Below are 25130 nucleotides of genomic sequence, written 5' to 3' on the forward strand. Positions count from 1 at the left end.
GGCTTATGCCCGAAACGTTGATTCTCCTGTTCCGTGGATGCTGCCTGACCTGCTGCGCTTTTCCAGCAACACATTTTCAGCCCTACCATAACTACACTATTATTCTTACAGATAGCTGAGATCTCCTGACAGGTTTGTTTCTCAATTTCCCTCTGACTATTGCGGGGGGAGGGGGTCTATAATACAATCCCAATAAGGTAACCATCCCTTTCTTATTTCTCAGTTCCACCCAAATAACTTCCCTGGATGTATTTCCAGGAATATCCTCCCTCGGCACAGCTGTAATGCTATCCCTTATCAAAAATGCCATGCCCCCTCCTCTCTTGCCTCCCTTCTATCCTTCCTGTAGCATTTGTATCCTGGAACATTAAGCTGCCAGTCCTGCCCATCCCTGAGCCATGTTTCCGTAATTGCTATGATATCACAGTCCCATGTTCCTAACCATGCCCTGGGTTCATCTGCCTTCCTTGTTAGGCCCCTTGCATGGAAATAAATGCAGTTTAATTTATTTAATTTATTAATTTATTTGTCCTACCTTGTCCCTGCCTGCCCTGATTGTATGACTCACTTCTGTTCTCAGCTGAACCCATCTTAGATCGATCTCTTTCCTCACTATCTCCCTGGGTCCCACCCCCCTACCTTATTAGTTTAAATCCTCCCGAGCAGTTCTAGCAAATTTCCCTGCCAGTATATTAGTCCCCTCTCAATTTAGGAGCAATCCGTCCTTCTTGTACAGGTCACTTCTACCCCAAAAGAGATTCCAATGATCCAAAAATGTTAATCCTTCTCCCATATACCAGCTCCTCAGCCATGCATTCATCTGCTCTATCCTCCTATTCCTACCCTCACTAGCTCGTATCCCTGGGAGTAATCCAGATATTACTACCCTTGAGGGCATCCTTTTTAAATTTCTGCCTGACTCGCTGTAATCTCCCTTCAGAGTCTCAACCTTTTCCCTTCCAACAACATTGGTTCCAATGTGGACAATGACCTCCTGCTGGCCCCTCCCCCCCGAGAACATTCTGCACCCTCTCTGAGAAATCCTTGATCCTGGCACCAGGGAAACAACACACCATTCTGCTTTTTCACTGCTGGCCACAGAAAGGTCTGTCTGTATCTCTGACTACAGAATCCCCTAACACAATTGATCTCTTGGAAGCCGATGTACCCATCGTTGCATTAGAGCCAGTCTCAATACCAGAAACTTGGCTGTTCGTGCTACGTTCCCCTGAGAATCCATCACCCCCTACATTTTCCAAAATAGCATACCTGTTTGAAATGGGTATAACAACAAAAGACTCCTGCACGAGCTGCCTACCTCTCTTATCCTTCCTGGAGTTAACCCATCTATGTGACTGTATCTGAGATTTTCCCCCTTCCTATATCTGCCATCCATCACATACTGTTGCTGTTGCAAATCCCTCATCGCTTCTATCTGTCTCTCCAACCGATCCACTCGATCTGATAAGATTCGCATCCAACAGCATTTATGGCAGATATAATGAGCAGTAACCCTTAAACTCTCTTTAAACTCCCACATCTGACAAGAAGTACATTTCACGCAAAGGCCATTTTGCTCCTTCATAATCTACAGACTCAGAAAATAACACCGTCTTATTCCTCTGCAAACACTGCCCCAGGTTAAAGCTATGGCTTATATTTTAAGTTTAATCAAGAGACTGATCTCCAAAAACATATAATCAAGAAAGAATCCACTGTACTCACTACTGCAGCCTCTCTCGGACAGACTTAAAACAACAATTCACTTATCTGATTCTGTGCTGTGAACTTTGCCCAACAGTTCCTCCAAGGTTAGTTGTGAATTTCACTGTTTGTTAATTTTCCCAGAAAGATTTTTAAAACGTCAATCTCTACCTCATTACGAAAAACTTAATTTCTAGAAACATCATTACGAATCTTGTTGGCACCCTGCCTGGTTTGATCATGCTTCTTGCAATGCAGAAATCAGTCAGTACTTCTGCTATGGCCCAACTATTATTCTGTATGGTATGACAAAATGTTTTTACAATCTGGGCCTTAATGAGAAAAAGTATCCAATATAATGTCTTGACATGAAAAATATACAGGATCTTGTGCTTTTTACAAAACAAAACACAAAAGCAAAGAAGTTTCAGTAATTTTTTATTAGTTGATTCTCAATTTCTAGTTCAAATTTAGAAGGGTGTGAAAGCACTGAAGAGATTCCAGAAAGATTTATGAGAATGGCTGCAAAGACGAGAGACTTTAATTACATGGACGTACCAAAAGAAGCTACACTTCTCCTCAGAGCAGAGAAAGTTTGAGGAAACTTGACTGAAGTGACTGAAATTACGAGGATCTGGACTGAGGAGAAACTTTTCCTTTTGATGTAAAGAGGAGACTGATCAAAAGTCATTGGCTTTTTTTTTGAAAACCATACTCTTAGTTCTAGATTTCTCCACAAGAAAAGGCATCCTCTCAGTATCTACCCTGTCAAGGTCCCTCAAGATCTTGTATTCTGACTAAAATCACCTCATTCTTCTAAATGAGTAAAGGCTCAACCTGCTCAACATTTTCCTCAAAGGACAAAAGGGAGTAGCCTAATGAACTTTCTCTGAACTGATACCCATGAAAGTATAACCAAAACAGTACACAATATTGGTGTTACCTGACTAATGCCACATACATTTGTAGAAAAATTTCCTTACTTTTTTACTGTTGTCCTGTGCATTAAAGGCCAACATCTAAACTGACTTCCTAATTACTTGCTGTAGCTGCACACTGACTTTTTGAGAATCATGGTCACCTAAATCCAGCAGTTTCTCATTACTTAAATAAATGTTCACCTTTCTATTCTTCCTGCATATACAAAGCCACATTTCCCAATATTTTACTGTACCTACAAATTTTTACCTACAAACTTTGCTTATCTAGATTTCTTTGCAGACTAGGTATCATCCTCACAAGTTGCTCTTCTACATGGTTAGATTCTCTACACTGTGGAAAGAGGCCCTTCAGTCTAACAAGTCCACACTGACACTCCGAAGAGGAACCCACCCAGACCCATTTCCCTACATTTTCCCCTGAATAATGCACTTAACACTATAGGCAATTTAACATAGCCGATTCACCTAATCTTCACATCTTTTGAATTATGGGAGGAAACCAGAGCACCTGGAGGAAACCCACGCAGACACGGGGAGAATGCGCAAACTCCACCAGACAGTCACCCGAGGTGGGAATTGAACCTGGGTCCCTGGCGCTGAGAGGCAGCAGTGCTAACCACAGAGCCATCTATTTGTAGATGTTTTTCTTATCAACGTTTTCAGAGATGCTACTAAATATCTCTGAAGCCTGTAGGACTTCAACCTGGCCTCCAAACCTGGAGCGGTTGGTCCTTCATTGAATCATTAATATACATTAGAGGTTGAGGTTCACAAATGTGTGTGTTACTGCATCAGTTTCAGTTTTCAATCTGAAACTAACCCACTTATTCATACTCTTTCCTGTTAGCCAGTTCTTTATCTACATTAACATTAAACCCCATCATTCCATCGCATGTAGAAATCTTACATGTGGCAATTTATCAAATGTCTTTGGTAAATTCAAATACACTATATTAACTGCCTCTCCTTCATCCACCCCCTTGTTACATCCTCAAATAAATAATCTGCTAAAAATGATTTGCCTTTCATAGATTCATAGTGATTTTGCCTGAAATGTCCTGCTACCAGCACTTTAAAATTAACTCTAGGATTTCCCAGTCACAGACATTAGCCTAACTTACCTACAATTTTCCATCTTCCAGCCTTTTTGTTTTAAAAACAAAGGTGTTAACACTTGCAGTTTTGCAATCTGCTGGGAACCTTCCAGAATCTAGTGAATTCCGGGAGATTATAACCAACCCACTCACCTACTTCTGCAGAGTTATTCCTGAAACATCATTTCTCCTGCTCCTCAGATGCTGCCTGGCCTGTTCTCTTTCCTAGTAACCAATTTACCCAATTCTCGGCCTATCTTCTTTCTCATTATAAATTATTTAAGTTTAAGAAACAATTTACAGACCTGCATTGCTCACACGAGTGACATTCTATCATGCTATTATCCCTTTTGCTTAAGGACTCTTCACTATGTTTACAATGAGATCTTTAATTATTCCTGTATCATTACACATCGACATGTCTAGCATAGCTTGCTCCTTGGTAGGTTTCAGTACGCATCACTGAGAAACTATTCCAAATACATGACGACTCATTCTCCAGACCACCTTTGGCAATTTGATTTGCCTAATCTATGTGAAGATTAAAGTCAATTACTGCAGTACCTTTCTTGCAAGCTCCCACTACTACTTGATTTATACTCTGTTCTAAATTGCAGCTACTGTTTGGAAGTCTGCACACTACATCCACCAGTTACTTCTTTCCTTTAATTTTTAAATATCTCCACCTCAATTGATCTAAATTTTGGATTCTTCCAAACCTAGGTCATTTCTCACTATTGTACCGATCTTATCCTTTATTAGCAGAACTAGACCAAATGACCTACTCTTGTCCCCTGTTCCTTTGTTTGTAACCCTCAGACAAGAAAAAAAATCTCTCAAATTGGAGAATTGTAATTTTTAAAATTGTGCCCGTGTTTCCAGACAGCCTTGACAACATCGTCTCAGCATCCACCCTGTTAAGTTTCCTTCAGTTCTTTGTTGATAAGACGACGTTGCTCAGACACTGACCGCTTTCTTTAATTCACTGGTAGAGAATCTACACCTTTCAGTGTCTCCTTTCAATTGAATTTGCAGATGGAGCTCCACGGCTTGGTGTGAAGGGCTGTTTTACACAGATTGTCTTTTAAATTTTTTCGTCTTTCAGGTTCAGTTGTGCTGTGTGGCAAGGTGCTTAGAATAGTAACCACTAATTATTGATTGGTTCCTGGGCAAGTGTCTGTAGCTTCTGTGTTTGAACAATACGGCTGAAACACCTGCAAAGAGAAAGCACCTGGATATCTCCCTTCACTATGTAAAAGTAAAAAGCTGTTGTGATTCATATTTCCTTGTAAACAGCTCTAACTGAAGAAATGGATAGGAATCTGTTTCTATCGCTGCGTATACTTTTCTGTAGTCTATGCAGAACTCAGTTGATGAAGCTGGCTTAGGAACTAATATCACTGATTAATTCCAGGTGTTCAAATCAAGTGATTTTCCAGCATATACTGAATTTCCATTTCCATTAATGGAATCATTAAGGCTTTTGATTTCAATCTCCGGCTGTCCTTGCTGCTCTGAGAAGGGAATTGCGAGGTATTCCCAACTGTCCTCCTTTCACTTTCCCATCCTCTGTAGTTTTTGTAAGAAGGATAAAGAATTTAGTTATATGGATCAGGTCATAACTCCTAGCCTGTTTCTGCTTTGAGGTCAACTGATAAGAATGATATTTTACTGGCACAGAGTCTCCTACATCCAAATCATGTCTAACTAAGTAGTACATCCAGGTGCATCATTCCAGATTTCTTTATACTTTGCAAGTAATCTTACTATAACTTCCTGTCATCCCTGCTCTAATTTCAAGTACAGTCGCAGTTTTTCTGTATTGGATAGTAAAATTGAGAAAGGCTCACTTTGTGAGGTGTTTACTTCTCTCTCACTTACTTGTGTCACTTACTTCATTCTTATTGTATCTGCCATTCTTCACTACTCTTACCACCTGACAGAATTGTTCTTTCTCATTATCTTCCCTGTGATGATATTGCTTCAATATGTTTATATGTCAAAATTTATTTTTCTTCCTGCAACGAGTATCTATCAGATAAATTACTTTATTAACCCTTCTAACTACCTTATAGTAACCACAGACCTTTGCTTTCAGAGGTTCATCTTGTGAAAACAATATCATCACTACATCATCTGATTGAGATATTCTAGTTGCAACATGTTTGTCTGTCCAGTCTCTCAGTTCACTTGTGAAATTCTTAATTGTACCCAAAGTGATTTTGCACATTCCTGTAAGTTTCTCTATAAACTTGGGCATTTAATCTAACATTGAGGATTTATCTTTTTTGTCTTAATGTTTCCTGAATCAATTTTAATGGATCTTTCATCTCATGCCAGGGATCAATTCAAATGAACTAAAGGTAGTAGATTTATTTGAAATAGCTATCGGCAGATAGCAAGAAACTGAATTCTTTGACCCAGTTGTGTGATAATCATGACAATAGACTTTAAGTATCATTGAGAATCTGATGGTGTCTCCAAAGTTCCATGTGTTTTGACAACCCAGATTCTTAATTGTGACCTGAGAAAGTTAGAACCTTTCAATTGACAAAAAAAAAACTGGTTTAATTTTTCCACGACTAAATAGCTATAATAGTTCTCTAAAGAATACCTTCTGGAAATTTAGTTGTGATATCCATAATTGTAAGGACATACTGGCATCCTACTTTAATTTTCAATAATCTACTAAATACTTGAATAGTTCTTCAAAAACTGGTATTACAGTAAAACAAATACAGGTTTGATTACAGGTTGAGGTTTACCTACCATCTGTCACAAAAGAGACATTTTACTACATGACATCTTTATGGAGTCTTTGACCAGATAAAATGCTTGTTTATCGTTGTCAGAGTTTTCTGTATTCCCACAAGCTTGGTCATAAAAACATTATGTGCCAATATCTCCCTATGATATCAGGGTGGTATAATAATGTGATAAACAACTGCCCATTCCTTGTCTGCAGGTTTGAGAGGGTGTCTCCATTTCCTCAGTAGAATTCTGTTCTGAACACAATAGTCACCTGGAGCTCCTTCAGACTCCAGTTCATTGCAAGCTGCCTGAACTAACTTATTTATCTCCGGATATGCTTTCTGAACATATTCTTCTTTGAAGAAAATTTCAGCTACTCTACCACCTGCTTGAGGCATTACTTTGACCTTTGGTGATAAGATTTTGTTTTGTTATCGCTCTGGTCACTACACATGATGGAAAAATAACTGGAACTTGTTCCTGTAACTGTTCTCTTTAGCCTCAGTTTGTTTATTTTTGTGGTTATGGTGAAGCTTTAACATTTATTTCAGCCAAATAATTTCCTGGAGCATATGCAACCTCTTACAACTCCTACTTTTCACTGCTCCATATAACAATCCAAACCATGACTTCTCTATTTATCATGATATGGGGATATACTCTCCATTTATTTTGCTTAACAATACACCTGCTTTCATTCAACTCTATTGGAAAGGGTAAAACTGGATCCTTCTCCAGCCCCTTAATATTTAGCTTATCATTTGAAGAAAATGGGTTGTTTACTCTTTTGACAAATCTCTCTCATTTAATGTTAATCACCTCCTATGCATTCATCGCAGTTTTACTTGCAGTTTATTGCTTGTAGTTAAATCTACAATTTGCTCAGAGGTACATTCCTTTTAAGTTCCCTTTTCAGACTCTCTCTTACAAACTCCAATTAGTCCCATGGGCCACCCCTGCAATTCCCAGTGTTCTAAGCCAAGGTGCTTCACTTTATTACAATGGAATCATTAAGGGTTTAGATTTCAACCTCCACCTTTCCTTGCTGCGCTGAGAAGGGGATCCTCTTTTCACTTTCCTATCCTCTATACTTCTTGTAAGAAGGATAAAAGGTTTATTTTTATCAATCAGTTCATAATTGTCAGCCATTACTGCTGCTTGTCTAGCAGTCACAACACTCTGGTTTTCAACATTCTGGAATACACATTCCAAAATAAAAAGTGGCCTCAACATCAACATTTCCCATTCCTGATTCTAAGGAGTGAGACAATAACAATATTGACCTGATGGGATAGACTATGATTGTGGCCTGCGGGGAGAAAGTGAGCACTGCAGATGGTGGAGATCAGAGTCGAAGAGTGTGGTGCTGGAAAAGTCCAGCCAGTCAGGCAGCATCCAAGGAGCAGGAGAATCGACATTTCAAGCATAAACTCTTCATCAGGAACCACAAACTACAATTGTGGCCTGTGTCAGACCTGACAACATCGAATATGATGTTAACCTTAGAACTAATATCCCATCTTGAATTTGTTCATCTTATTATTTATTCAAACTCTAAATTCTTACTTTCTCCTTGGCCTTTCATCATAATCCTTCCTTCTCCCTTTCTCTTCAAAGAGGACCAAAAGCTGAAACTTGGTCAGACAGTTGTGGAAGAAACATGAAGACAACAAAGAAATAATACCATCACTTTCTTACATACTTGTACTCACCAGCTCAAAAACTGGCATTACTTTGGGACTTACACTTAAAGTGAGATTTGCATGTGGTGTGACATCATGCATGAGACCCCCGCAGGGCAGCACGTTAGTACAGACATAATCTTACCAGACGGTAAGCCCTCAGAAGGCTAATGTTCATCTACTGAAACACTTGGTGTATTGGCAGGCCTAAATTCAAGATCAAGCAGCACAAAAATGTTCATCAACAGTTTGGCACAGGGCTTTGGAGTGGTTCAACCTTATCATTGTCAATGTGATAGTGTTGGTCAACTTTCTAAGAACATTTTTTATCTAACCAAAATGTGCTATCTAATAGTCAATGCCTCATTTTCCATCATAACACAAACAGAAATTACCCAACATCTGAACACTACAGTGTAAAGTTCAAACTTTAGTCATGCAAGCTCAGCTCACTGCCATTGTGACTATGGATATCAGTGTTCAAAGTGGCAGTCACTGTGTTAGAGTGACCAAATAGCTTGTCCTCCAACATATTTTAGGTTGCGGAGAGGCTGTCCTGGCACACAAGAGGAAACTGTGCAGCATGAAGCTGGTATCCTCTCAGAATACAGCATTCATACCTTTACTATTTCCAATTCATTAGTGTCAATGTTGCTGCCAGTCAGATAGTCCAAATTACTTCTGTCCATGCTAAGATGGTACAGTTCAAAGTCAGGCTTTCTGGGTACAGAGTTACTCAAGGCTATCTTGCAAGGTACCCTGCAAAGTTCCCTGCTGAAATCCATCAGCATCCACCAATAATAGTGCTAGGCACTAAGGGAATACACAATTGATATTCATTGATGTTTCTAAGCAACACAGTTTGGTTAGATTTATAATTTTTGGTTTAGAACATTTGAATTGTGATTTTTAAAATTTTAGCATTGTACTTGAGAGGAGGCTGTGATGGTCATCAAGAGAAGGAATACAAGGTATGAGAGCATATTAAATGATACTAAAGTTGGTCATGTATATCTTGGCCAAAAAGGGGCAGAGTTGGCTGTCTCCTTCCTTTTTCCTCCATGGTCACTATGTAGCTGGTGAGAAAGGTTCTCATGATGGTAAGATTACAGCTTGCATCACCACCATGGACTTTGCTAAGCACTCTGTTGAAAAGCATACAGCTTGTCCAGCTGGCAAAACAGTTGTTTAAGCACCAAACGGTGCACCTGGTTGCATTTTGTATGCGGCATATGCCCTTAAATGCTGTCCATCTTAGGATGAACTGTGCACGGCAGTCACGATCCACACGATCAGCGCTCGGCAACCAGTGTTCACACTCTGGTTTGTTTTGGTGACACAAATGCAGCTGGCATGGCTGACTATTGCAGATAGAAGGCGAAACAGTGGGTTGCCATGATACTAGGAATTGACTTACTTGATACAAAGTGTATGGTCACACAACAGTGGGGTTACTTTCTGTTGCAATACATCTTCATTGATATGCAGACCTGAAATGAGCCATTTGTGCAAACAATGGAAGCCAGCCATCCTATGAATCATGTTTATGTTCTACATTCCTATCTCTGTCAAGAAAAAATGAAATGTATTCAGTTGTTTTGGAATACACAGTTTCAGTGGCTTCCCTTATGCCACAATGCATCATGGATGCTGGAAATCTGAAATCAAAACAAGAACTGGAGAGGCCCTGCAGGTCTACCAACATCTACGGACAGTGAAACCGAATTAAGGGTTTGAATCCAATTTGACTTTTTGTTGGAACTCAAAATATTAATCGGTTTCTCTCCACAGATGTCAAATCTGTTGCATTTCTCCAGCACCTACTGTCTTTTTAGAATGATTGTTCAACCTGTATAGTTTGCTTAATTCAGCAAATTTCTCCGCGTACATTCTTACATTTATAGATATGGCATATGCACAGCCAGCACCAGAAAAGAGTAAGCCAGCAATGCAGAATGAATATTTCAGAACCTATATATTTCCATACCTGCCATGCTTCCATGTAGCTCAGCATCAATAAAATTTGCAAAAATAATACATTTTAAGTAATTTTACAATTCAAGAAAGATTAGCTAGAGCTGAATAAAACATGGAACATATATTTCCACAAAATGGTTTGATTCAAAAGCAGCATAACACTGGGTACTGCTACAAGGATTGCAGATTTTGAATAGAGAAATTAGCACTTCATAGCAGTGCGAGCACTATATTAGGTTGTGCAGAACACACTAATACAACACTTTCATCTAGCTTTATCTTTGTAGCAATATGAACAAACATTTTGTCGATTAAAGCACAATTCCAGTCAATCTTGTGCTGCAGCTTGAATAATTTGGTCATATTTTTAACAACTTAAATGGTATAAGTTTGCTTATTGAAAATAACAATCAACTAAAACTGATCAATAAGCTAATAAAATTAGGTTTAAAGAACATTTGAGATATTCATAGTTAAGTATCTGGATCAGGGTAGAGGAGTCCACAACTAAAGGTTTAAGATGAGAGGGGAAAGATTTAAAGAGGGCCTGAGGGGCAACTATTTCACACAGAGGATGGTACAAATAAGGAAAGAGCTGGCTGGGGAAGTGTTAGAGGTGGGTACAATTAGAATATTTAAAAGTCATTTGTACAGGTAGGTGGATAGGAAGGTTGAGAGGCATACAGGCCCAAATGCAGGCAAATGGGACTAGTCAGCTTAGGAAATCTGATTGGTAAGGATGATTGAGCTGAAGAGACTGTTTTCATGCTGTATGCCTCTATTAAACAAGGGCACTTAAAAACTCAATGTGCTTATTCAGAACAGGTCACCAGTTAGTTCAATGAACGACAAACATGAACAGGTCTTTTTTTTAAAAGCACTTTAAGGCCATCAAGAATATTTTTTTTCCTGAATATTTCTGTCATTGCTTGAATGAGAGTCAGTGAAATACCACAATCTAGCTGGAGAGCAACACAAGTTTGCATTAAAATAACTCAGATGATCTAATTGTGATGGAAGCAATAGCCACCACAAAACAAGGTCATTGTTGTCTGGGATAGACAGTAAGAACTCCTTACATTGAGAATTTGAAATTTTCTGAAGCCTCAGAGTATTGCCATGCAAGGCATGCAAAATATCCTGATAAATGATGGTCCAAAATCCAATAGGGTTCACAAACCGTAGTTTATGAAATTTATCAACATTTTCTGCTTTGTGGAGAATTGAGTCAGAATTCCCTTATTCCATGAACTTTGATACAATCAACAGCAGAGACCTGAGGCAGACACCATTTGTGCTGGAATATGCCCACAAGCCCAATCACCAATTCCGGCTCCACCCATTCCAAAGTCTAAAGTCCTCGAACTGTCATTGAACAGGAAACTAGAGTAAAAGAAAGATAACATTCATAATCCTTCACTTGCTAAACACATCTCAATTAATGAATATGGTTTCAGATGGAGACCACATTCAAGCAAAAAGAAAAACTTGATGCTGCATTACCATTAAGTACAAACTTGGACAAATAACATCTAGGAGGGCCACAAACATCCCTTGGGCACTTCTAAACTGGCCTCTGCTTACAGTAGGGAAAGCATGCAAGATGCAATGGTACATGCATTGTGGGCTGAATGGTCAACAGACAAGTGTTCTAGCATCAACTGATCTACATTGGGAGTTGTGAAAATTAAACACAGGTAAGATATTTTAGCCAATGTTTGGATGCAGCAGACAGAGGTTGTCTGGGGGGGCAGCTGTCATGGTAAAGGGACAAGCACATGTAGAGTAGAGAGAACAGCACAGCATTAGTATACATTTAAGATTATTTAGTAGATTGCTGCTCTTTGGTTTTCAAGTATATACACTAATGTGAAAACTTACATTTATTGCACACTTAAGTTTTAATTCTCTTCATGGAAAGTCAAGTCTTGTGTAACTTATCAATTTTTCTCTTAATGAAGGGGCTGATTGTTGCTGTTGTTGGTGCCATGGATGCCAACAGTTCAAGATTTGAAGCTGAGTCTGCAATGGCAGAGTGATACACTGAAGGAGTACCACAACCCATGAAAATACTTTCGTATCTCTAAAATATTGAACTTTCTTGCATCTGAATGTACATCCTGTCAACATGCCACATTTTACATTCAGAAAGCCACAATTATATTGACACCAGGCATAAGGAACATCAGTAAAGTGCAAAGATGACAGAAGGTTGGATTGTTCCCATGAGAGCAGAGAAAGGGCATTAGGGATGTTCAAAATCACAAAGGACATCAATTTGGTAAGTAAATAGAAACTATTTCTCAAGGCAGAAGCATCAGTAACTAGAGACACAGATTTAAGGTAAATACAAAAGAAGCTGGGGATTGAAGATGTGTAACCTTAGACAGAACTCAATCTACATTGTTAATCAGCCTCCAAACAGTGGTGCTAAGGTGGAGACAGTAATAAACCAGTATGCTAGGGATGCATGCAAGAAGGGGGTTGCAGTAATCATGAGTGATTATAATCTACATATGATCAAGGCAAAGAACATATTCAATAGTGTGGTGGTGAATAAATTCTTGGAGTGTGTAAAAGATGAGTTTTTAGACCAGTAAGGAAACTAGGGAACTGGCTGTCCTGATTTGTTATTGTGCAATGGAAAAGGGGAAAGTGACCATAACATGATAGAATTCTTCAGTGAGATTGAAAGTGAAGTGGACCAAACTGATGCTAGGGTTCTAAGTCTAAACAAAGGAAATATCAAAAATATTAGAGATGCATTGGCTGTGGTAGCTTTCAGTGAAGTTACCTAATCTATGACGATGGATAGATATTAGCTAATTTTTAAGCAATAAGTGCATGAATTCCCATGTTAAACATTCCTTTCAGACGCAAAAGCACAACAAAGGTCGCCCTACCAAAGTTAGTAAAGGAAATCAAGACATAAAGAATCTTGACTCTAAAAAGACGTAAAGTATGTAGAAAACCTGTACAATTATGAGACTACAAACGTTTCTGTAAATACATAAAAGGAAAAGATTAGTGAAGACAAATGTCAGTCAATTTCAGTCTGGAACTGGAGAATTGATAATAGAGAAAAAGAAATGACAGATCTGTTTGATTAAATAACTACTTTTGTTCTGTCTTCATAGAAAATGACACAAATAACTTGTCAGAAATGCTACTGAAACAAGGGTCAATCGGGAAGAAGTAACTAAAGAAGATTAGCATTTTTAGAAACAAAAGTGCTGGAGAATTAAATGGGGCTGCAAGCTGATAAATCCCCCAGTACCTGATTATCTACGTACCAGAGTATTAAAGGAGGTGGCCGTGAAAATAGTGGATGCTTTGGCTTTGACATTCCAGAGTCTACAGAATTTAAGAGCAGTCACAGCAGATTGGAAAGTAGCAAATGCAACTCTACAGTTTTTGTTTTATAAAAAATGGAGGGAGAAAATGAAGAATTGCAGACTGATTAGTCTAATAGCCCCAGTAATAAATAAATTCCTGGAGTCTAATATAAAGGATACAAAAACAGGAAACACAGAAAATATCGACAGGCTTTAGCAAAGTCAACATGGATCCGACAAACTTTGGTTTGAGGATGTAACTAGCAGAATAGATAATGGAAAGTCAGTGGATGTGGTGCTTTTAGATTTCTAGAAAGCTTTTGATAAATTCTCATGTAAGAGGTTATGTGCAACATTAGAGCACACAAGATTACTGGAATAAACTGACAGATTGAGAACAGGTTAGCAGGCAGGAAACAGTTGGAACAAATGTGTCTTTTTTAGTGTGGACGAGTAGGGTACCACAACATTAGAGCTTGGGTGGCCAGGTATTCACATTATGTACCAGTAATTTGAATAAGCTAATTAACTGTAACATTTCCAATTTTTCTGATGAAACAAAACTAGGAGGACATGGGAGGAAGTAAAGAGGCTTCAAGGCAGCTTAGACAAGTTGGGTGAATGGGCAAATAGATGGCAGATAAAGTTTAACATGAATAAGTGTGAAGTTCATCACTTCAGCAAGGAAAAACAGAATACAGAGTATTCTGCAAGACTGATGCAGTGAACAGTTAGGAAGGCAAATGGAACATTATCCTTCATTGAAAGAGGATTTGAGTACAGGAGCAAAGATGTCTTACTGCAGCTACATTGGGTGCCAAGGCCCTGAGTGCCATGTGCAGTTTTGGTCTCCTCACCCAAGGAAAGACATATTTTTTATACAATAAGTGCAGTGAAAGACAGGTTTTACATAAGAGAAGAGATTAGGACAACTGCACCTATATCCACTGGAGATTACAAGAACGAGAGGCAATCTCATAGAAACATACACAATTCTGACAGGATTGGACAAACTACATACAGAGATATGTTCCCAGCCTTTTTCTTGGTGGGAAGAGGGTGGTCTAGGACAAAGGGTCATAATTTCAGAGTACAGGATTGACTAATTAGGACTGAGACAAGGAGAAATTTCTTCAGTTAGAAGGTGGTGACCCTGTGAAATTCTGTAACATATAAGGCAGGAGAGGCCAAGACACTGAAAATATTGAAGGAAATAATGGATTTCCTGACACTAAAGATATTAAAGACTATGGGGAGAAAATGGGATTATGGCATTCAGATAAAGGATATAACCATACTGACTTGCAAAGTAGGCTCGATAGGTTGAATGGCTTACTCTTGCTCCTGTTTGTTAATCTTGTTGATGCATTTAAGATCTGGGGGCTGAGGAGGGTAGGGGCTTGATAGATGGATGCTGAAGGATTTTCCCTGTAGTACAGGTGAGAATGCAAGTCTCAGCTTAAAACTTAGGGGTCTTCTATTTATGATGAGGATGAGGGTGAGGCCTGGGTGCATGTCTCAGATTATCTATTGGTCTCTCCACATTTTCTTGACTGTTTTTCTTTTGGTGGATTGTGCAGCACCATAATGTAGATCACAGTAAAGCATTTCTATTGGCAAGATGAAAGTAAAATACTGCAACTGTTGAAAATCTGAAAGAAAAAAAACAGAAAATGCTGCAAGTACTTAGCAAGTCAAGCATCTGCAGCACTCAGTGAAAATTTGAGAATGGAATTTGATGCCATTGGGAAAATTGGGTGAACAGTAAGACAGGATAGTCTAAAAGAGTGGGCACATTTAGTTTGTTATCATATGCAATACATCATTATCACTACAATTATAATAAATGGTATACATCCATTAGCAGCAATATTTATTATAATAATGCATTTTGAGAGCCTATAGCCGCTCTCCCACAAGCTCAGTGCACTAACTTTTCATAGCCAGATACAGCCCTCTGACTGGTTGCGTACGCTGGGTCTAGTGCCTCATTGCAGAGAAGTAATCAATTCTGGGAACAGAATATTACTTTTTGAATTGTCAAGTTCATATTTACACAGATCTCAAATGAGTTGCAGCAGTGCTGTTATGTATTTTTAATGGGGGATGGTTATAGCATGATGAAATGAATCACTTTGCATTAAATATCAGGGTTCCAAAAAAAAACAATCAGACAAGCTAGATTAGGTAGGAATGATATTAAAAGTTCAGAAATTAAAAGTAAAATTATGACATGGCAACAAGATGTGCAGAATTTAAACTGTAACACAAATTATTTCAATGAATATTATAACACAACCAAATTGTTTTATAGCAGTTATGGTTTATTTCCGTGGCACAATATGTGAGCTAAAGTCTATAATCATGTGAGCTGAAGACTGGAACCTCACAATCCCATATTACAGCATAAGTTTTCAATTATTTTGCCTCTTTTCTGCTCATCACTTTCTGTAGGATTGGTACTATACCCTCCACCAAATAGCAGCTTTCTGCTTTTGCAGGGGAGAAGTGAATAAAGACGCAAACGAAGGACAACAAGAGAGCAGAATTAGAGGAGTGGTGCAGTTTTAAAAACCATCGTCTTTTTTTAAAAAAAGATTTACAATGCAATTATTTTGATCCTAATTTTTCTTGAGGAAAAATATTCAATATGCATCTATTATTTTTGACTTACATTAGAACAGGTCTGATGGCATTGTTCATGTTCCCATAGGCTGCACGTCCCAGTAGTTCACGAAAACAACTCTCTGCGAGAGCAGCAGGGTCCTCATCTTTATCTGCACTTCTTGATATTGAGGGAGGGTTGTTCTGACTGAAAATAAAGATTCACAGCACATCAAGAACATACTTTAAGTGAACCAACTTTGCAGTGGTGTATATATGATTAATTACAGATATTATAAATTTTATATCATGTGGTCAGACAAGCAGCAAGCTTTACTCACATACTGATTTTGCAAGGTCTGACCCATAGATTACACTAGCCCAGGATATGCGACAACTTTATCATTTATTTTGCTATTGCACTGTAGTACAGGTTCTTCAATGGTCTAGATTCACCAGGTTCAAGATCTCTAACCCTAGTGTTTCAATCAATTTCACTCAAATTTCCTGCAATATTTAAATCTCTGTTGCAAGCAATTGTAGATTAGCCTTTTTCACAAGAGTATTTGAGTACAGGTGCAAACAAATCTCACTTCATTTGTATAGAACATGAATGAGACCACAGCTGGAGTACTGAGTGGAGTTCCAGTTCAGTTGCTTAAGGGATGAGATACTTGCTTTCGAAGGAATGCAGTGGAGTTCACCAGACTGATTCCTGGGGATGAAGGGACTGTCAATGATAAGAGTATGAGGAGACTGGGTCTATATTCTGTGGAGTTTGCAAGAATAAGGGTTGATCTCAGAATCATCTAGAATTCTTGAAGGATTAGATAGGGTGCATGCAGAAAGGATGTTTACCCTGACTGTGGGATCTAGAACTAGGAGAAACAATTTCAGGATAAAGGATAAGGAGTACCTTCTTCATTAGAGGTTGGTGAACCCTTGGAATTCTCTATCACACTGGCTGGTAAAATCTCAGTCATTAGTAACTCAAGCTCTGTTGTAATTACTAATGACATCAAGGAGGCTCGGGGACCTACTCCTGCTCCTATATTCCTAGTAGAAACATTAAAATGTTTACAGCACAAAAGGAAATCATTTCACCCATGGTGTATGTACCAATTCTCTACTAGAACAACTGAGCTAGACTCACTCCTTTGCACCAATTATCCAATTTTGTTTTGAAAACTATAATTAAATTCACCTGTATCACCCTCCCTTGCAGTGCATTCCAGATCCCAAAAGACTTCCTGATATAGACACAAGAACCAAAAACAATCACTTCAAATAGTGTCCTCTGGTTCTCAACCCATCTATCAATGGAAACAGTTACCTCTTTTGGCCTTGTTCAATCCCTTCATGATTTTGAGCACCTTTGTCAAATCTCCACTAACCTTCTCTTCAGCAGAAGAACCGAGTTTCACCAATCCAGTTTTGTTATTGAAATCTGTCATCTCATACAGGTTTCTACACCCTTTCCAATTACTTCATATCCTTTCTAATGTAACCTGAACTGGACACAACAGTGCAGTTGAAGATGAACTGAAATTTTAGAAAGGCTCATCATAGATTTCTTGTTTTTGAACACTTCGTCACATACAGACCAAGTCCTGAACTACGAAAGCAACCACCCCAAAACACACAAAAGAAGTTACATCAAGACACTGTTCAAAAGGGCCACAACACACTGCAGTACACCAGAACTGCAAAAAGAGGAAGAAGAACACCTATACAATGTATTCGCCAAAAACAGATACCCCCGCAATTTCATCAACAGATGCCAAAGGGAAAGACAACGGAACAAGGACATGCCACAACCCAAAGGACTAGCCACACTACCATACATCAAGAGCATTTCCGAACTGACAGCTTGACTATTGCGACCACTAGGACTCATAATAGCACACAAACCAACAGCCACACTCAGACAACAACTCACCAGGACAAAGGACCCAATACCCAGCATGAGCAAAACCAATGTAGTGTTCAAAATCCCATGCAAGGACTGCACAAAACACTACATAGGACAAACAGGAAGACAGCTAACGATCCGCATCCATGAACACCAACTAGCCACGAAACGACACGACCAGCTATCCTTAGTATCCACACACGCAGAGGACAAGCAACATGAGTTTGGGATAACACTACTATTATAGGCCAAGCCAAACAGACAACAGCCAGGGAATTCCTAGAGGCTTGGCACTCATCCACAGATTCAATCAATAAGCACATCGACCTGGACCATATACACCGAACACTGCAGCGGACAGCTGGAACTGACAACCAGAAGCGGCAGATTCAAACCACTACAAATGCTGGAGGAAAATCACAGAAGCGCTTCACAGGAGGTTCCCAAGCACTGAGGATGTCACCTAGCCAGGGGACGAAACGTCTGCACCAGAAATTCCCAGCTCGGCGAACAGAACCACAACAACGAGCACCCGAGCTACAAATCTTCGCACAAACTTTGAACTTCCTCTCATAAAGTTCAGGATCCTGTATGACTCCTGGTGAATCCTATTATATACTTGAGGGACATTATTCTCTGGTACATTCCTCAAACAAAATCAACTTGCCTTTTCTGAATTTAAACAAAATGCTTTGGGGTAACTGTTTATTGACAAAGCCTGGGCCACAGTCCCAACTAGCAACCAATCAGCATTGTCTCTCATGCAGTATAAATTGTTCTTCCCTTAGAAAACTGGTTTTCTTCCATTTGTCGCGCAAGACAAAAAGCTTTGAAATATCTTTTTGGAATGCCTAAATCCTCTATTATCAAGCAAATGTTTGCACTCAGTGTTATATCTCTAATTCCCTTCTACATTTGCTCCTCTATCTACTCTGTTAGTTGGTGACCTATAGAAAATACATAGTTGTGAATTTTCTCTAATTATTTCCAATTGCTCGGCTTAATAAATACATCATTGAATAAAAGACATCAAATATCACATGCAGCCCAATTAAATCACAGTGGGGATTTTTTGGGGATGCCTAACATTTGAGTGGTGCTTTTTTTAATTGCCACTTGTCAGATGAAGACTGACATCATCAGGTCTTGCTGCATTTGAACATGATCTGCCACAGTTGCCTCTAAAAATGTATCTAACTTAGGAAAGTACTATATAAAGTAAATGGAGTTGCAATAACTGCAATAGTTATTAAGTAACTCACTATGCTATAATTTTGCTGTATGTAGAAAAAACGAGGACATACTTTTTGAAGTTGAGATTTTTTGCAGACTGTAGACAAATTAAGCATTTTGCTATCAATCATTAACTGCAGATGCTAATTTGGTATCAACTTCATACATCTTTTAGACCTTGAAGAGACTTGTCAATATACAGTATAGGTTTTGAACATATCTTTCTTTTGCAAATTCCAATTGGTTTATGTAAATGAACATTATTCCTGCAGTTCTCCCTCCTTTTGCTGTAATCTGTGTGGATGCCAAATTCTTCTAATGTTAATGTCTTAAAAATGAAACAGTTTTTTTTTCTCTCCACTCCATGCCCCATGACACACACACACTATTTCCTCCACCAGTTTGCCCTTGCAATTCCACTTCCTGCCCATTCCTCCAGATTACTCTTAAATTAAAATCTTCTTTTTGTCTCCTGAGGTTTGCTCTGTTCCTAGATTTGGGCAATCTAACTACTGGTTAATTATACGCTCGTCAGATACTTTCTTCCACCTACATTTACACAAATTCAATAGAACTGTAGTTTGAAACATTAGTAGACCTAGCTGGATGTTGCATTGAACTTAACTAGTTTGTGGTTTTGAGTTAAGGTGTTGGAACTTTGAAACTTTTTCCATATTTGATTTGATGATTTGTTAAAGTATGGGATTTTCAGAACTCTGTTACTGTAACGGTAAATGGGGCAAAGACAGGTTTATGGAGGTATGTCAGAGATCACATCATCTCACTGAATTGGCAGAATGGAGGCTAAATGGCCTACTCCTATTTTCTATGTTCTTGTGTTGAGGATACATCAAGTGATTTTAAGTACATCACTGAATTATTTAAAAATAAAAACAATTCTGTGTAATCTAGGTTTAAAAGTCTAACCTGTCAGATTGAAAGTTGCAAGTTTGAACCTATTCAGAGTACATCATTTCAGATATGACATTAAATCAAAATCTTCTTCTGCTTTTTCAGGCAGACATGACATGTTCCATTGAACTGTTTGAATAAGGCGGCAGTGCAGGGAGAGTTTCCCAATATACTGGCTCATACCTATCTCGCAATCAACACCACTAAAAATATATTATTTTATCTTCTCGCTGTTTAGCATCGTTTGTGCGTCTTATCAGTGTTCAGTGCCATCACAAATCAGTAGACAGGACTGCAATGGCTACTTCACAGACAGACTTCCTATACTCTGGATGCGAAGAAGCAGTCTTTTCTCCCTCCTGTCCCTATTCCCAGTCTCATCTCCCAACTTATTCCACCTGGCCTTATTTGGGGTGGCACAGTGGCACAGTGGTTAGCACTGCTGCCTCACAGCGCCAGAGACCTGGGATCAATTCCCTCAGGCGACTGACTGTGTGGAGTTTGCACGTTCTCCCCGTGTCTGCGTGGGTTTCCTCCGGGTGCTCCGGTTTCCTCCCACAGTCCAAAGATGTGCAGGTCAGGTGAATTGGCCATGCTAAATTGCCCATAGGTGTTAGGTAAGGGGTAAATGTAGGGGTATGGGTGGGTTGCGCTTCGGCGGGGCGGTGTGGACTTGTTGGGCCAAAAGGCCTGTTTCCACACTGTAAGTAATCTAATCTAATTTCTTCATCTCTTTCCCACCCAGGCCTTGTCAACTTCAGTCACGATGTGGAGTCTAGTCAATTTAACAGTGGGGTAGAGTATTACGCTTTCCTTTTATTTTTCATTTAAAAATGCAGGAATTTAACAATTTCAAGTGCAGGTAATAGTCTATTGAAGTTTAGAGGATACAGGTAATTTGTAAATTTTTTCCTCTGCTAAGGAAGGCCCGAAAAAACTTAATCCCAGTTTTAACATTGAACCCCATGTGAATCAATGCTTGACTTAAAGTATTTTCACTTAAGGTTGTGCTCAAGTGAGGGGACTCTCTCTAACACATCATTTGACATTTACTGTTCCTTCTGGCTGCTGGTGGGCATCATCTTTCATCTGCCAGTGGACCCCAGCAATTCAAGTGTTTGGTCTCTCCTGTCACAATAGATGACAATCTATCATTGCAAAATAAAGAAGTTGTGTGATGGTAATGCAAACAAATGAATAATTAAATATATTAATAACTGATGCATGAAGCCAGTATATTACAGTACCAGAAAGACTGGAGACTATTCAGTCCATCATGTCCATGTGGACACTGTAAGAGAAGCTCAGCCAGTCCCGTTCTTCTGCCTGCTCTCTCTGCAGACAGATTTATTTTTCTTCAGCTGCTTATCTGATAAATCTTTATCATCCTGCACAGACCTATGAGGAAAACTGCCACACCCCAGATTCAATATCCTAGCAACGCAAGCTGTCCAAGGACCCTAGAAACATATCTCAACTATAAAAGTGGCCTCTTGTGCCTCCACCAGTATCCTGGATGTTTGAGACACGCAGATCCAGAAGCTGAGCAGCAGTGTGACCACAGACAGAGTGATGTCACAACCTACAAGGTGAAGAAATATGAGGAGCGATGCACATGCACCTTCAACGTAGAAGTACAACTTCCAGGTAGAACGACTGGAGGGCTGTAAATATTTATCACAGCAGTTTCATGAATGTATCAACATTAAAAGGGACTTAAAGGGCAACCTTATCAAACAGAGGGTGGTCAGTGTATGGAATGAGCTGCCAGAGCAAGTGGAGGAGGCTGGTACAATTACAACATTAAAAGACGAACAGGAAGGGTTTAGAGGGATATGGGCGAAATGCTGGCGAATGGGACTAGATTAATTTAGGATACCCAATCGGCGTGGACGAGTTGGACCGAAGGTCTGTTTCCAAGCTGTATATTTCTATGACTCTATGACTGATGAGCAGGTTACACGTCCCAAATAAACATTAACACAAAAACAACTGAAGAGTACTTTCTCACTATTTTGCCCCTTAAAGAGGCAACAAAAGGTGAGGATTTCTACAACAAATTCAAAAGCTACATGCTTAAGAAAAACATTCCAATCGAGAACTGGTTTCCATCACAACTGAGGGAACCAAACATGCTTGGCACAAATGCAGGAGAAAGTGACGACTGCAGTTGCTGGAGATCAGAGTTGAAGAGTGTGGTGCTGGAAAAGCACTGCCAGTCAGGCAGCATCCGAGGAGGAGAATCAACATTTTGTGCATCAGCCCTTCATCAGGAATGCAGGCTATATTGCATTTTGCAGGAATGATCCTGTCTTTTCCCTACCACCAGTAAGCATTAGAGAGCAAAGTTATGGACTTTTCTCATGAAAGATAATAATATGGTAAACTTCAGTTTGAGCAAAAATCCTTCAGCACTGTTTCTTTAAATCCTTTAAGTCAAAGCTGCCTATGCTGAACTAAACCTCCATGCTGATGTGACATTGTTAATTCGCGGGAAGGCCTTGCAATGATTTTAAGGTCTGATGTCTGAAATCATCACTTTTCTTAAATCAAACAATGAATTGTGCAATGAGTAATTAGTCAATCTGTGGATGCTCGACTTCAGGTTCCCTACAAAAGAGAACACATTGAACTGTGAACTACAGAGATTTAGCACATATGATCAGTGCCGTGAATGAGGCTGTGATACTGCCAGTTAAAAAACAAAAACACTACAACACTTCGTGAGTCTGCAAAAAATACTGGAGAAAGAAAATGGAAGACAAAGGAAATTGTTCCACCCTGAAAACTTCTGTGAAAGCCTGAGAAAGTTAGCAGAGCAATTCAACAGGCAATATCAGGAATTCAATATGAAGGAATAAATCATCATGTTTGTCTCAATTCTTCAAGTAGATATTGATGGGTTGGCCACCAAATTCCATCAGATAAGAGCAAATTACTGCAGGTGCTGGAATTTGTACTGAAAATGAAAAATGCTGGAAATCACAGTGGGCAGACAGCATCTGTGGAGAGTACAAGCTAACACTTCAAGTCTAGATGCGATTTCCAGCACTTTTTGTTTTCAGTACAGATTCCATCAGGTGTTTGATTCGCAAAGTGGAGTGTAAGATATGGGGATAATTACTGTGCAAAATGACACTGAGCTGAAAGTCAGATCAACGGACAGAGATTTTTAGCGACTCTTAAACAGAGAAATGTACTCCCATCATGCCGTGCTTTTAAAGTGAAAGCTTACTCTATTTACCTCTGTGAGGCAAATTAAGATAAACAAGCCAATGAATCTCAACCCCCTCAGACTGTGGCTAGTATCTCAAACTATAACACAAACTTTAATGCACTGTCAGATAATGTGCAGTCATAGGTGTCACACTGAGATTTGATGAGTTGAGCACAAAATAAATAATCACATACATTTGGTTTTAGATTTACATAACACTAAAATTAAACAGTTTATTCTACATTTTTTGGGGTATATTCTGGGCTGCACTTTAATTCAAAAAGTGACCTTGTGTTTAAAAACATTGCCGACCACAGAGCCAAGAGATCAGTGCTACCAGCTAAAGGCATTATGAATTTACACTTAAGGCATGATAATAATTGTGAATTACTAAGTCAGACTGCTAGATAAAGTGGGCCAAATTTTCCAAGGAGTGGCAATCTTACACTGCATTTCAAAAGGAACTGAATTCCTTAAAGGAATACAATTTTAAGTTTACTATCAATAACACTTCTCCAATCTTTTCAAAGTACAAATCAAGTTTCAGAGCTCGAAACCATCAAACATCTGTTTGTTCTCCAGCAAATTCTACAAACTCTTGATTGTGTATTTTTTTCCTCAGATTTCTAAAGTACATTAGGTAGGGTCTTGTAGGAGAGGCGATGACAGTGCATCACTGGACTGTTAATCTAAAGACCAAGGTACCCTGCTTCGAATCCCACCACGACAGATGATGTAACTTGAACTCTTAAAAAAAATCTGGAATTAAACATCTAATAATAACCAGGAATCCATTGTCAGTTGTTGGAAAAACCTAACTTGTAATTCAATTTTGTCCTTTGGAGAGGAAACTGCGATATCCTTACTTGTCTGGCCTATCTGTATCTCCAGATCATCAGCAATTTTGTTGACTCTTAACTGTCCTCTGGACAATAAATTCTGGTCTTGTCACATCCCATGAATGAATTTTAAAAAACATTCTGGATTCCAGCATATGCAGTCCTCACTTTCTCCTGGACTCTACATCTGAAAGGGTAGCAAAAACTTCCAAAGATTTTACTACCTAAATTCCTTCTAATCAAATAGTTCAAATTTCTAATAGCCATTGTGACTTTGAAGCAATTTACTCAAAACAAGGCAAAATAATTTCAGCATATTCCTTGCTGAATTTAGGTACTGATGAATATCCCAGTTCACTGTTTTTCCATCCTTCTTCCTCTTTTAAATTCAAATTGCTTATTTGTAACTGAATTCTAAATAACTCAACATGTGTTTCCTCTGGATTACATTTTTCTTCATGAACCAATATCAAAGGACCCATTTTTACATCTATTTCAACTCTGGCTGTTGCTTTTGAGTTAAGTTGTGTTGACTGTTGCAATGCACTCAAAGACAGTTCTTCCACTTGCTTGGAATATTTCAACTACAAACATAGTTAAGCACAGCAAAGGTCACAGAAATAATATTCACTTAAACTCTGGTCAGATCCTGTGTACGTAAAAACAATGACTGCAGATGCTGGAAACCAGATTCTGGATCAATGGTGCTGGAAGAGCATAGCAATTCAGGCAGCATCCGAGGAGCTTCAGCAAAATCGATGTTTCGTGCAAAAGCCCTTCATCAGGAATAAAGGCAGAGAGCCTGAAGTGTGGAGAGATAAGCTAGGGGAGGGTGGGGGTGGGGAGAGAGTAGCATAGAGTAGAGAGGAGGAAAACTTCTTCAAGGCAGGCATCCTTGCAAGAGGATTCGCAGTAGGGTTAAAATCAAC

The 25130-nt window shown here is 39.0% G+C and overlaps 1 protein-coding gene across 4 annotated transcripts in view; it reads right to left on the minus strand.

Annotated features, from left to right (window-relative positions):
- Positions 1-25130, minus strand: part of efr3a (EFR3 homolog A (S. cerevisiae)) — a 176493-nt gene that overhangs the window by 75779 nt on the left and 75584 nt on the right. For all 4 annotated transcript variants that reach the window (XM_087986460.1, XM_087986459.1, XM_087986458.1 and 1 more), the window contains one exon: positions 16159-16296. In XM_087986460.1, coding sequence (XP_087842586.1) covers positions 16159-16296 — 138 coding nt within the window. The remainder of the gene's footprint in view (positions 1-16158; positions 16297-25130) is intronic.

Source organism: Chiloscyllium plagiosum, unplaced genomic scaffold (assembly GCF_037043375.1).
Source record: "Chiloscyllium plagiosum isolate Xiang-an unplaced genomic scaffold, Cpla_swu_hap1 HiC_scaffold_4, whole genome shotgun sequence".
NCBI classification, from domain to species: Eukaryota; Metazoa; Chordata; class Chondrichthyes; order Orectolobiformes; family Hemiscylliidae; genus Chiloscyllium; species Chiloscyllium plagiosum.